Source organism: Macrotis lagotis, chromosome 6 (genome assembly GCF_037893015.1).
Source record: "Macrotis lagotis isolate mMagLag1 chromosome 6, bilby.v1.9.chrom.fasta, whole genome shotgun sequence".
NCBI lineage: Eukaryota > Metazoa > Chordata > Mammalia > Peramelemorphia > Peramelidae > Macrotis > Macrotis lagotis.
Genome location: NC_133663.1, coordinates 185,506,306 through 185,519,260, shown reverse-complemented (window position 1 = coordinate 185,519,260; position 12,955 = coordinate 185,506,306). Strand labels below are relative to the sequence as shown.

The 12,955-nt window shown below is 33.6% G+C and overlaps 1 protein-coding gene across 1 annotated transcript in view; it reads right to left on the bottom strand.

Annotated features, from left to right (window-relative positions):
• The window catches only part of CUL4A (cullin 4A), a 75,441-nt gene that overhangs the window by 15,169 nt on the left and 47,317 nt on the right, over nt 1-12,955 (bottom strand). The window contains exons 10-15 of the mRNA XM_074192082.1: nt 9,948-10,066; nt 4,040-4,232; nt 2,382-2,486; nt 1,746-1,856; nt 1,552-1,637; nt 1,328-1,435 (exon numbers count right to left, since the gene is read on the bottom strand). Coding sequence (XP_074048183.1) covers nt 1,328-1,435; nt 1,552-1,637; nt 1,746-1,856; nt 2,382-2,486; nt 4,040-4,232; nt 9,948-10,066 — 722 coding nt within the window. The remainder of the gene's footprint in view (nt 1-1,327; nt 1,436-1,551; nt 1,638-1,745; nt 1,857-2,381; nt 2,487-4,039; nt 4,233-9,947; nt 10,067-12,955) is intronic.

The following is a 12,955-nucleotide window of genomic DNA, read 5'->3' as shown; positions in this document are numbered from 1 at the left end:
CCAGCAAAATTTTATTTACCTAAAAACTAGAGTAGTAATAGTGACAAAATCTACAAGTTTTCCACAGTCTAGTTAAATGAAAAAAAAATTAAAAATCCAAACCCCTCAGACTTAAAGAGAATAGCATATTTTTTCACATAGTTTTAATGAAAATTATTTTTAATTTAGATGAAATACATTTTTCTTCTTTCCTGTTTGATGGTGGTGTTGCCAGAAGTGGTATTGGCTCTTTATGTGACCATTTCTGAAAGTTACAATGCATGGTTCATGGTTATTTACTATTTAGAAAATTATACAATATCAAAAATTGGATAACCAAGGAATGAATCTATTTAAATTGTTTAAAGAATTTTTTGCTAGAATTCTTACTATGTGGTGAGCACTGTACAAAAATGAAGTTCTGGTACCCTAGATACAACTAAATAGTGCTAATAGCTCTAAGTAACTGTACAAAACATATTCTGAGTCTATTCAAAGTGAACTGGCAAGTCCAGTCCCAGTCCAGTTATGATATTGGGCAAGTCACTTAACTCTATTTGTCTGCCTCAGTGTCTTCAAATGTAAAATGATCTGAAGGAAGTAGCAAATTTTCCAGTATCTTTATCAACAAAATTTCAAATAGAGTTACAAAGAGTCAGACATGACTGAAATACCACCATATTTATTCAATTATCTATTCAATCTATTCAGTTTGCAGGTATATAATCAGACTCTATAATATCATAACAACAGTAGTCATATTTGCTTAAGGCAACTTTGTATAGTACTCAAATCTATATGCAGATAATATTTACAAAAATTTCAATAACAATAACAGTTAGCATTTATACAGTGTATGAAGTTTTTGAAAAGCACTTTCCAAATACTATCTTATCTTCACAAAACTCTGGTTGGTCATGCTATTATTATGGATGAAGAATCTTAGGCAGACAGAAGGTCCCCTGTATTACTAGTTCAGCATTCTATCTATGATAATGACAATGTTATATACTTAGCTTTTCAAAGAACAGGTTAAGAGAAAGTCACATAGTGATAAATCATGAAAGAAACAGAAATTGGTGGAAATAAAGCAATTATTTTCAAATTGGCCAAGATAACTTTTTGACAATATTATAACTCCAACGGACTTGATTCAATAGACAAATAATATATCATCATTGAATTATTGATAGAACAATAAATGTATAGAGGAATTTATGCTAAGATGTTAGTTCTTAGACATACTGGGTTTCTAGAATATAATATCAATATAAGTAATATAAATTACAATTATCTCTTAATATAAATATGAAATATTTATATAAGGTGTTAATATAAATGCACTTACCTCTGGAGTTAAATGTACTTCCATGGGTGTGTATGTTGGCCAGTATCCCATAGTGAGTATATTTACTGTCAGGTCTATATTACCTGGGTCGCTTTGATTCTGCATGTACTAAAAAGAAATATAGACATCTATTATTTTTGAAATAACTTTATTTTTCTATAACTCAAACACAGATAATACATTAAAAGAATCACTTGCCCATCTATTTAGTCAACAAAATGTACCTGTTTAAATTGAATCATAATGTCTTTGGAGAGTTCCATATCCTTGAACATCCCCTCCAACTTGCTGGTGAAAGCAGCACCACATTCTGTCCCGAAAGTAAAAGGATAGAAGAAATATAAAAGAAATATAGTTATTGTGAAGAATCTCCAAGAATAAATATGGGAAAGATTATCTCATTTTTGCAATTGCTCACCATGTTTTAGTTTTGACAACATAGATTTTTCAGCATCAACAGAAGCACTTTTTCCAACAAGGAGTCTTTTTGCCAAATCTTTCTTATAAAATGCCTCAAAAACATCTTTACCTGTTTATGGGTCAAAATAAGAATAAAATTACAAGAGTTATTAAGGAGGAATTAATATGCAAAACTATTTTTCAGTGAGAAGATTTCTGAATAGTATTTAAGAGTAATACCAGTTTTTAAAAAAAATTTATTTTTTTCCCCCAATTACATGCAAAGGTAGTTTTCTATATTCATTTTTTTGCAAACTTTTGAGTTCCACATTTTTTCTACCCCCCCCTTCCCTCTCCTCTCTCCTCATGGTAGCAAACAATCATATATAAGTTGTACATGTACAATCATGTAAAAACAGATTTTTATGACATTTAAATGACTGTGGTAGTATTTACTATATCAGAGTCTCAAAATCAAAGGCCATGTTTTCCTTCCTTGATTTCTTATTGAAACTGATATAATTTACACATAGTTTAAAGTTCAATAAAATGATATAAATAAAAATCAGGTCCAAATATAGAAATTTTAATCCATCCAGCACTATTAACATTTCTGAAGATACAACTCTGTTCAATTTAAGAAGCCATTTCTTACCATGAATAAATCTGAATATTATCATGATTTTGTCAAGAATTCTTTCTAGTTCTTCATCTGTTGCTTCTTTATTACCAGCTCTTAACTTGGAATCAACATGTTTTGCTAAGAGATCAAAATAGTTGAAAATTATTTTTATATAAACATTTAAAATACAGAATTTAAAATCAGAGAACATAATTAGGATAAACATCATTTTAAAATGCTTTCATTGGTATGGTTCATGGGAACTCCCTATGAGGAATAAATCTCCCTGTACCAAAGTAGATAGCCAACTCAGAATTCTGCAACCAGTAATTATGGGGATTGCACAGGGTCCCAGAGGTGAGATTTTAACTATTTGTCCCCAATGCCAAGATCAGTTCTTTATATGTTGCTTTATGCTTGTCAAGCAATATTATAATTATACTGTGAAATGGAAGATATTTTCAAATTTTATAACAGTTTTTTACTTGGTTGTTAAGATGTTAGTAGTATACAATGGACTAAATAATTAATCATGCACTGGTGGGGGGGGTCATAAAATATTGTTAATGACATTGAACTGTGCCTTCAATTTATGAATTCCTCTTCTACCAGAAAAAAAAGGGGGCTTTCTTTGGGTCTTAGGCTGGGGAAAATGGAAATTGCCAGGGCTACTACAAGTGCATATAAAGGCTTTACACATAAGAGACTTTCATTCTCAGTACAGAGCACACTTTTCGAGAGGGGCAATAGATATAAAACCCAAGGAAATGCTGAACTGAAATTGATAATGATGGAGGACAAAATAAGCTAACAATTTTCCCAAGAGACACATACATTTAAGAAAATATTTTAACTCTTTTAATGTCTTCTAAATAATGAAGCTTCTGAATCCTGAATTATTCATTCTGACATCAATGGCTAATTATTTTATAAAACAGTGATTCTGAATTTGCTTCCATTTAAAAAAAAATTTATTAAATTCTTCAAATATCAAGGTATTGTGTCCTCAAGAGTATGTGTCTTCTTATTTAGTACAGAGTGATTCTCTTTGATAAGTAGAGCTGCATTTATTAAAAAAAAGAAAAAAAGATAGCTTCTACTTCTTCCTGGTAAAGCAATCAAGAGTACATTTAATAACTTGTGGATGATCTTGTTAGCTTGTGAAATCTCATCTAATTTAAGTCTTCTTAAATTATTATTCAATATTCCATATAACATGTAATCACAATTAAACTACCTAATAAAATTTTCTTCTGATTGGTTAGATTGAGAAATTATATGCATTCTTGCATATTCAGTCTTCATAAACTGCAGCTCTAAGTGTTGTATAAGTTGAAACATACAAATTAAGGATAATTTTGTGTCCAAGTTAGTTTAACTGAGCAATATTAATTCATCATTACATAGAATATTTTCACTTTTGGAAGTCAAACTCAAATTTCTTAATGGAATATCTATTCTCATGTGATTAGTGAGTTTTACTTCACTACTTCACAATGGCCTTCTTTGAAAATCCAAGTCTTAATGAAGATAAGGGCATGACAAATTTTTCTCCATAAAGCAAATTTTATTTCTAGAATAAATCTCATACATATTTTAAAGTCATGTTCCTATTAATTTGTCTTTTGTCTGAGTTTTCATGTATTTTTAAAAAATATTTAAAATGTTTTATAGAAAAATTTTTTTCTTACCTATTAGTTCTGCAGGCTTATTTGGTCTCTTGTTGATAAATGTTTCAAAGGATTCTTTCATCAAGTTAATGAATTTTTCATTTTTCTGAAAGCATACTTCTATGATGTGGTCCACTTTATCCTTAAAATCTAGTAGTTCTTGCACCATATCTTTGTCTTTTTCAGGATTAACTACTATTGTCGTTCCAAAAGTCTGTGAAAACAAATGAATACCAAATCATACATGGAAACTAAAATTACTTTCTTATGCTTAAATCAAATATACAATTTAGGATAGAGAGGTGCTTAGAAAAGATTTTTTCTAATAACATTAAATAATTTTTTATTGAAACCTCTTTTCAAATTCAGTACTTATGTACTGTCTAAAGTAACTTTAAAATGCTGAAAAATTCCGCGGTTTATTTAAACATTCATTAAAATAAATTTAAAGAAAAAAGACATACTTATCAAACTAAATCATTCTTATCTAGTCATGAAAATTAAGGCCAAGTTCATAGTTTAATTTCATCCTATTAAAGTTAACTATTTTGACCAATGTTTCTGAACAGGTTTCTTCTCTTGAGAATTATTAGTCAGCTGGAGATAGTAGCACATACTCTGCAGTGTTGGCAGGGGGAAACTGAGAGGGGGGAGCTCTTAGCTACAGTAAAGACTAGGTATCAAGCCCAGCCATAATATGGTGAACTCGAGAGAAGATTTCACTAGGATGCCAAAAGAACAAACTAGTTCAAGCTGGAAACAGAGGTCAAAACTTCCTTCAAATTAATATTGAGAATGGACCTGTGATTGGCCACTGAAAGACTAGGAGAGGGAAAAAAAGGAAGGAAAACTATTCCTAATTTTTAACCATTTGGCAAGTAAGGAAAGTTTTTAATCGTATGTTTTAATTAATCAGAATTTCAATGTTATTTTCTGAAGATTTCTCCCCTGTAATAACTAGTCTTTCTTCTGATTCTAGTTATTTTAGTGTTATATGTATATTGGTCTTTTTGAACAAAGGCATATGACAACCTTAAATTTTAGAAGTGAAATTATAAAAAGTCATGTCTTAAAAACAAAGAATATTCTTTATGTGCATCATGGGTAAAATTCCTAGTTCTTTTAATCAGGTTTTTGTCCTTCATTCTCAAAGAAGACCACAACATCAGGGAGGTGATGCCATGACAAGCACATGAATTGGATTTGAGTGAGGAGGTGCTGTGCTGTCACCAGCCTCACTTTCTCCTCCAGAATCACCTGAGTCCAGTGGCTGGATAGGAATCAGGAGGACTGGAGATGGCCCAGGATATGAGACAATCAGGGTAAAGTGACTTGCCCAAGGTTACATAGCTAGTAAGTGTCAGAGGCTGGATTCGAGCTCCCACCCTACTGATTCCAAGGCCAGTGCTCTATCCTCTGTACCATCTCTTTTAATGATGGTGCCTATATAATGACTAGTATAAGAAAGAAAGTTAAGAGTTCAAATCCATCATGATTGTATACTCATCATCAACTCTGAAGAATGAGACATGGAGCAAAAACTAACAATAATTCTGAAGACCAAGAAAAGGGAGTTCAGATAGCAAAGCAGCAAGCACTCTCCCTCAAAACTTCTGCAAACAAATCTAGAAAATGTACCCGACAAAACTGTGATGGGGAAATTCAAGAAAATATCAGTGAATCAACTGTCCAGTTCAGGTTAGAATAGGAAGAAAGCTAGACATGTCTGTGGACACTGGGGAATATGGTCTATCCAGAATAAGGCCTGCATATGCAACAATCCAGGTTTTAAGTGTCATGTAAGAGTAGGTCGCAGACTCAAAAGCCTGCCCAAGATGTAAATAGGCAACTTTGTTGCATACCATATTTCTAGGTTACAGAGTCATGGCAGAATGTGAGGACTGAGTCCAGGGTAGTGTTTCAACTTAGGAAGAACCTAGGTGGTGTACTGAAAGTTCAGAAGCAAGCATGCTCAGAGTGGGGGTCTTACTTCTAGCTTCTAGATAAGTCTGGAGCTTGCAGAGGTAAAACCAGGGCAGGAATCTCAGATTGGAGAGCAATCTGCAGCTCTTTTCCTCTGAACCAACAGAGTTTCCAGCTGGTCAGTCCTAAACCCAGGGCAGAAGCTTGTGGGGTTCAGATGAGGTAGGTCTTTGCCCTGAAACAGATACTTGGGGATCAATGAAAGCTTGTAGATCCCCAGACTAAGCTGCTCCTGAGACCCTGGAATAAATAAATATCTCCCAAAGTAGGTGCAAGACCTATCCAAGGGGGCAGCTAGGTGGCACGGTGGATAGAGCACTGGCCCTGGAGTCAAGAGGACATGAACTGAAAGCTGGCCTCATACACTTAATAACTGCCTAACTGTGTGACCTTGGGCAAGTCACTTAACCCCATTGCCTTAAAATAAGTAAAATTAAAAAACAAACCTATCCAAGACCTCCATTTCAGAAGTATCCCAGGCCTAACTAACATCAAAATTCAAAGTCAGGAAATCAGTTGGACAAATGAATAAACAACAAAAGAACCCCATCATAAAAATCATTATGGTGAAAAGGATGCTCAAGACACAAATCCATTAAAGGAATGACTATAAAATAGCCCTAAAGAAAAAACAGATTGGGCATAAATTCAACTACAATTATTGGAGAGATAAAGAGTTAAAAATGTTTCAAAAAACTGAATGAGAGTAGTAAAAGGAAAAAAAAATGGAAAATATGAAACAAAGAATTAGAATAGAAATGAATGGCCTAGTATAAGAGGAATACAACTTTGTCCAAGAAAGAAAGTCCATGAAAATTAGAATGGATTCTTAGGAGAAAACAAGAAATAGGAAAATTAAGTCAAAAGTTGAAAAATTAGAAAATCTAAGGACATGTCAAGGTCAAAACAAATAATTTGGAAAAACATCAAGACAGAAAAAATTTAAAACATGACTGGACTATTAAAATGTGAGTATAGACATCCTATTTCAAGAAATCTTAATAGAAAGCTATAGAGATTTCTTAGAACAAATGGGCAAAGTAGAAACCCACTGGTCATCTTAAGAAATCCTTAAAAGAAAACTCCCAGGATCATGGATAAAATCCAGAGCTATGGAAAAAGAAAAATATTTCAAGTGCCCCAAAAACTGACTATGGAGGAGCCACAGTCAAGATCATACAAGATGACATCAATTTGGCAAAGGATATAGGGTTAATAGCCAAGAATACTTACCCAGAAAAAAACTGAGTATTATCTTAAAGGGAAGAAAAACCTTTAATGAAAGAGGACCTTCTAAGAATTTCTGATGAAATGATTAGAGCTAAAGAGAAGTTTTGAAGTTCAAACACAGGAGTTAAAAGATGCATAAAAAAATAAACATAATAAACAATCATAAAAGGCTCAAACAAGGATAATTTACATATAAACTGATTGCATGCATGCACATACATACAGGCATATACACAGGTATTTGTATACATGTGTATATACATATGCATGCATGTCCCTTCTGAACCAAACCATTATCAGGGATCATATAAAGGGAATTTTGTGATTTTGTTACATCTTGATGACCTTAAAGAATTGGGTACAGAAATTGTTTACTTAATAGGTAAATAAGATAGAAAGGTGAAAAGGAAGGAAAGAATGGATTAGAAATTAGTCCTAAGAGCATCAGTCGTCAAAAAAAACTGTCTGGTACTGGCTAAGAAATAGTGGTGAATCAGTGGAATAGAGCAAGTACAATAGCAGGAAAGGAACATAGTATTCTGCTGTCTGATAAACCCAAAGAGTCCAGTTATTGGGATAAAAACTCTCTCTTTGAGAAAATTGTAAGTTAGTATGGCAGAAACTTGTATTAGACCAACACCTCACACCCTATACCAAGATAAGATCAAAATGGATACAGGATTTAGACATACAAAACAATATTATAAGCAAACTAGGAGATCAAAGAATAATTTACCTGTCAGATCTATGGAAAGGGAAGCATTTTATGACCAAGAAAGAGATGGACAACATCATTAAAACAAACTAGATAACTTCAATTACATTAAATTAAAAAGCTTTTGAACAGACAAAACCACTGTAACCAAGATCAAAATAAATGTTGCAAATTGGGAAACAAATTTTACAACTAATACTTCTGACAAAGGACTCATTTCTAAAATTACAGAGAACCGAGTCAAATTTTTTAAAAAACAAGCCATTCCCCAACTGACAAATGGTCAAAGGATATGCAGAGGCAATTTACAGATGAGGAAATCAAAGTGATCCAGTCATATAAAAAAATTGCTCTAAATCACTACATATTAGAGAAATGCAAATTAAAGCATCACTGAGGTACCACCTCACACTTCTCAGACTGGCTAATAAGACCAGAAAGGACAATGATTAATGCTGGAAGGGATGTGGGGAAATCTAGGACATTAATACATTGTTGGTGGAGCTCTGAACTCATCCAATATTTCTGGAGAGCAATTTTATTATGCCCAAAGGGCAACAAAAATGTGCATAACCAAAAACTGATATCCCATTGTCTGATCTTGCTATCTCTTATATTTTATGTTTCTTCCTTAAGGACATTATTTCTCTCTTATCACATCCAATTTGGATCACTGTATACCATGGAAACAATGTAGTAAAGATCAGCAAATTGCCTTCTGTGGGGGGGTGGAATTAAGATGAAATTGTAAAACTCAAAATAAATAAAATCTTTATAATTAAAATAAGAATGGAAAGGAGGAAAAGTGAAAAAAATTCACTTTTATAAATGCTTTTTTTGTTATCTACTACTTCAATTCTTTTTAAATGATTAAAAAATAAAATCATTTTTGAAGTACAAAAAAAAGTGCATACCCTTTCAATATCACTACTACGTCTATACCCCAAAGAGATTACAAAAAAGGGCAAAAACATTACTTGTACAAAAATATATTCATGGCAGCCCTGTTTGTGGTGGCAAAGAACTGGAAACTGAGTGAATGTCCATCAATTAGGGAATGGCTTAATAAAACTGTAGTACATGTATGTGATGGAACACTACAGTTCTATTAGAAACCAGGAAGCCTGGAAGGATTTGCATGAACTGATGCTGAGCAAGATGTGTAGAACCAGAAGAACACTGTACACCCTTAACAGCAAAATGGGAGTGATGATCAACCTTAATGGACTTATTCATTCCATCAGCATCCAGAAAAAGAATTGTGGAGTTTGAACAAAGACCAAAGACTATCTTTAATTTAAAAAACAAAACAAAACAAAATGTTATATTATGTAATTTTGCTATCTCTTATACTTTATTTTTCTTCCTTAAGGATATGATTTCTTTCTCATCACATTCAACTTAGATCAATCTACACCATGGAAACAATGTAAAGACTAACAGACTGCCTTCTGTGGTGGGTGGGTGGGGGATTGTAAAATTTAAAATAAATAAATTAAAAAAAAATTAGTCCTAAGAAAATAAACTCTAAAGACATACAAAAATGTCAAAGAATGGGAATCTAGGTAATGTCTATCAATCAGGAAATTGCTGTTTAAGTGAAGAGAACCAGAAAATTTGTACAATGACAAATGCAAAGATAAACAATCACGAAAGGCTTAGGGACTCTCCAACACCATGTCCATCTTCAAGGTCCTAAATAAGAAACAAGCTAGCCACCATTTATCAAAGACTCAATAAAGAATGAGGCATGCATGTGCTTGTGTGTATGTGTATATGTCTAGACATGTCTTTTGGACATGGTTAATGTAAATATTTGTTTTGCTTGACTATAGATGTTTGTAACAGGGGTTTTATTTTTTCTTCTCAACTGGGTAGGTTGGGGTGATGACAGAATAAGAGAAGACAGATTGATGACTAAAAAAGTATATATAAATATAAAAGGCCAGAATTTCACTTCAGAATAGTGCCAAATATCTTACACAAAATAATCTGAAATACCTTGATATATTCACTCCAGTGTTGCAGTAGTATCTGTTGCCCTCCTTTTACTCGACTGAACAGCTGGTACATCTGTGTGAGATCAGGTACTCTGTTTTCATCAAGCAAGTTATCAAGTCCTAAATTGAAATTAAAAAACAAATTTTAATACATGTTTATAGATGGGTGTGCAAAGTCACACCTGTAATTCCTACTCCTGGAGAGTCTGGGGTTGGAAGATCACTCTAGTTCAGGAATTCTGCACTCCAACTCCAGTGGGTTAAGTCAATCAGGTATCCACACTAAATTTAGCCCCAATATAGTGAATTCCCAGGAGAAGGAGAACAGTTTGCATAAGGAAGGTCAAATCTACTTAGACTGGAAATAGAACAGGTCAAAACTCTAGAATGCACCCAGGCCTGAGTAGCTGTTATACTTCTAGCCTGGACAAATTACAAAACCCAGTGTCTAAAAAAATCAAACATGAAAACAATATACAATATTAGCCACAATATATTTATTCTAATAAAACTGAAATAATATGGCAAGTTATGAAAAAATTAATAAATTTTAAATGTTGGGAATTTATGCGACAAATCCCAGTGTTATTATGTTTGATAATGAAAGATGTAGTAATTCAAGTCACTAGAATATCCTTTATTTCAATGAAACATCAATTAATAAAGATCTGAAAAGTTTCAAAAAAATCACAAATTTTAGAACTAGAGGACTCCTTAGAGGTTTTCCAGTCCTATCCTTCCTTGCAAATCAAGTATTGCATTTAACCATCAAATGTTCTCCCTGGCCAAGTCACCAGGAACACTACTTACTATCCCTTAGAAAATATAAACATAACTTTTCTTTATGAAAAAATAAAAAATGGGCAGACCAAAAGAAATCAAGGTCAAAGCCTAAGCATCAGTTTGATAGGTTCCTAAAATTTCTTCTATTTCCCCCATAGTAGAAGTATGATTAACCCTTAGTCCATTTTGCTGTGCATTTAAAAGTGAAAAATTGGTTAACATTCAATAATATAAACTAACCAATTAGGAACGTAGGAAAAATCTGTTATCAGTACAATAATTCTTAGTTTGGAGCCTTTAATACATCAACTATAATTTTGGTTATAAAAAGGTTTTGGCTGAATCCAGTCCGACTGTATTCATTCAAATATCAAGCATTTATTCTCTAGGAAAGTTGTGGCAGAATTTAAATTTTTTTTAAAGAACTTAGCTGCCAATTATGTTTTTCTCTAATCTATCAAAATTTCAGAGAATTTTATTTTATTTTTAGTCTTTTTTTTACAAGGCAAACGGGGTTAAGTGGCTTGCCCAAGGCCACACAGCTACATAATTATTAAGTGTCTGAGACTGGATTTGAACTCAGGTACTCCTGACTCCAGGGCCAGTGCTCTATTCACTGTGTCACCTAGCTGCCCCAGAGAATTTTAGACATTGTACTGAATACTTCAAACAACAAATTTTATCTAAACACTTATACCATATTATTTATTCCAGCCCCAACAAAGCCTCTTGTTGCCTATTAGCAAAACACATTGAGTACTACTAAAAACTATTCTCAGACTCCCTGGTATTTTTTGGCAATTTAAATGTTTTTAAATCAGAACTTATGGAATCTGCTCTAACTGCTATTAAATTTATTTTTAATGTAGGCTTTTAAAAAGGAATACATTAATTTAGATTAGATGTAAAACTTACTTGCCTGGCAAAATGAACAATGACATAACTTCTCCTCATGATTCTGTATTTCTTTCAAACAAGAGCAACTTCTAAAAGATTTTTTAAAAATTTTTGTCAATTGGATGGAACCAAGACGGTGGCATGAAGGCAGGAAATCCTGGAAGTTCTCCCCCAGACCACTACAAATACCTTTAAATAATGACTCTAACCATATTCCAGAGTGGTAGAACCCACACAAAGATTGAATCAAACAATTTTCCAGCCTAAGACAATTTGGAAGATCCATGGGAAGGGTCTGTTATACAGGAATTACAAAGGGTCATGGAGCAGCCCAGGCCACATTGGCCACACAGAAGTGAACTGGCTCTAGCCATCCAGGAACAACCTTCGAGGTGCATAGGCCCATGGCAGTGAGGGTAGTTTTCAGAAAACTATCTGCCCAGGAAAACACTGCCACAACATAGTGAGCACAGAGCCCAGACCAGTGCAGGCCTCAGTGCAGTCCTGGCCCTGGGAGGAAAGAGCAGGTAACCTGGCAGCTTCTTCCAGAATACTCAGCCCAAAGTCATTAAGGGAGTTGGGGAGACTGCAGAGGTCTCTTTGCTATTCCTAGGGCAGAATGTTGCTTTGCCCATACTCAGATCTAAGTCACAGTCTGGGACCCTCCTTGTAGTTCCAGGGCAGAGGGGAGTGCTTGTGGTCATCCATAGACTAGGAGAGCAGTCACAGCCCCTCATCTTGAAGGAATTAAGAACTTGCAGGTCCCTGTGTGTGTTCCTGAAAACAACTGCAAAAACCCTCAAAAGCTTGGGACAGTGTATCCTCCACTCTGCAAACAGAGCTTCACCTTAACAAAGAGTTAAAATCAAGTCATAAACTGGAGAAATGAACAAAAATAGAAGAAAAAAAATTCTCATCATAGACATTTATTTGGGTTCTATGGAGGATCAAAATATACACTCAGAGGATAACTAAGTTAAAGCTTTTGAATATGAAGTCTCCAATCCTTCAAGAAAAATATGAATTGGGCTCAGGCTATGGAAGAACTCAAAAAAGATTTTGAAAATTAATTAAAGAAGACAGAAGAAAAATTGAGAAGAGAGAAGAAAAATTGAGAAGAGAGATGAGAGCAATGAGGGAAAACCATGAAAACCATGCCAGCAGTTTGAGGAAGGAGATACAAAAACTGAGGAAAATATCTTAAAAACCAATTTGGGTCAAATGGAAAAAGGTCAATGAGGAGAAGAATGACTTTAAAAGAACAAATGGAAAAGGATATACAAAAGCTCTCTGAAGAAAATAATTTCTTCAAATGTAGAAGGGAGCTAA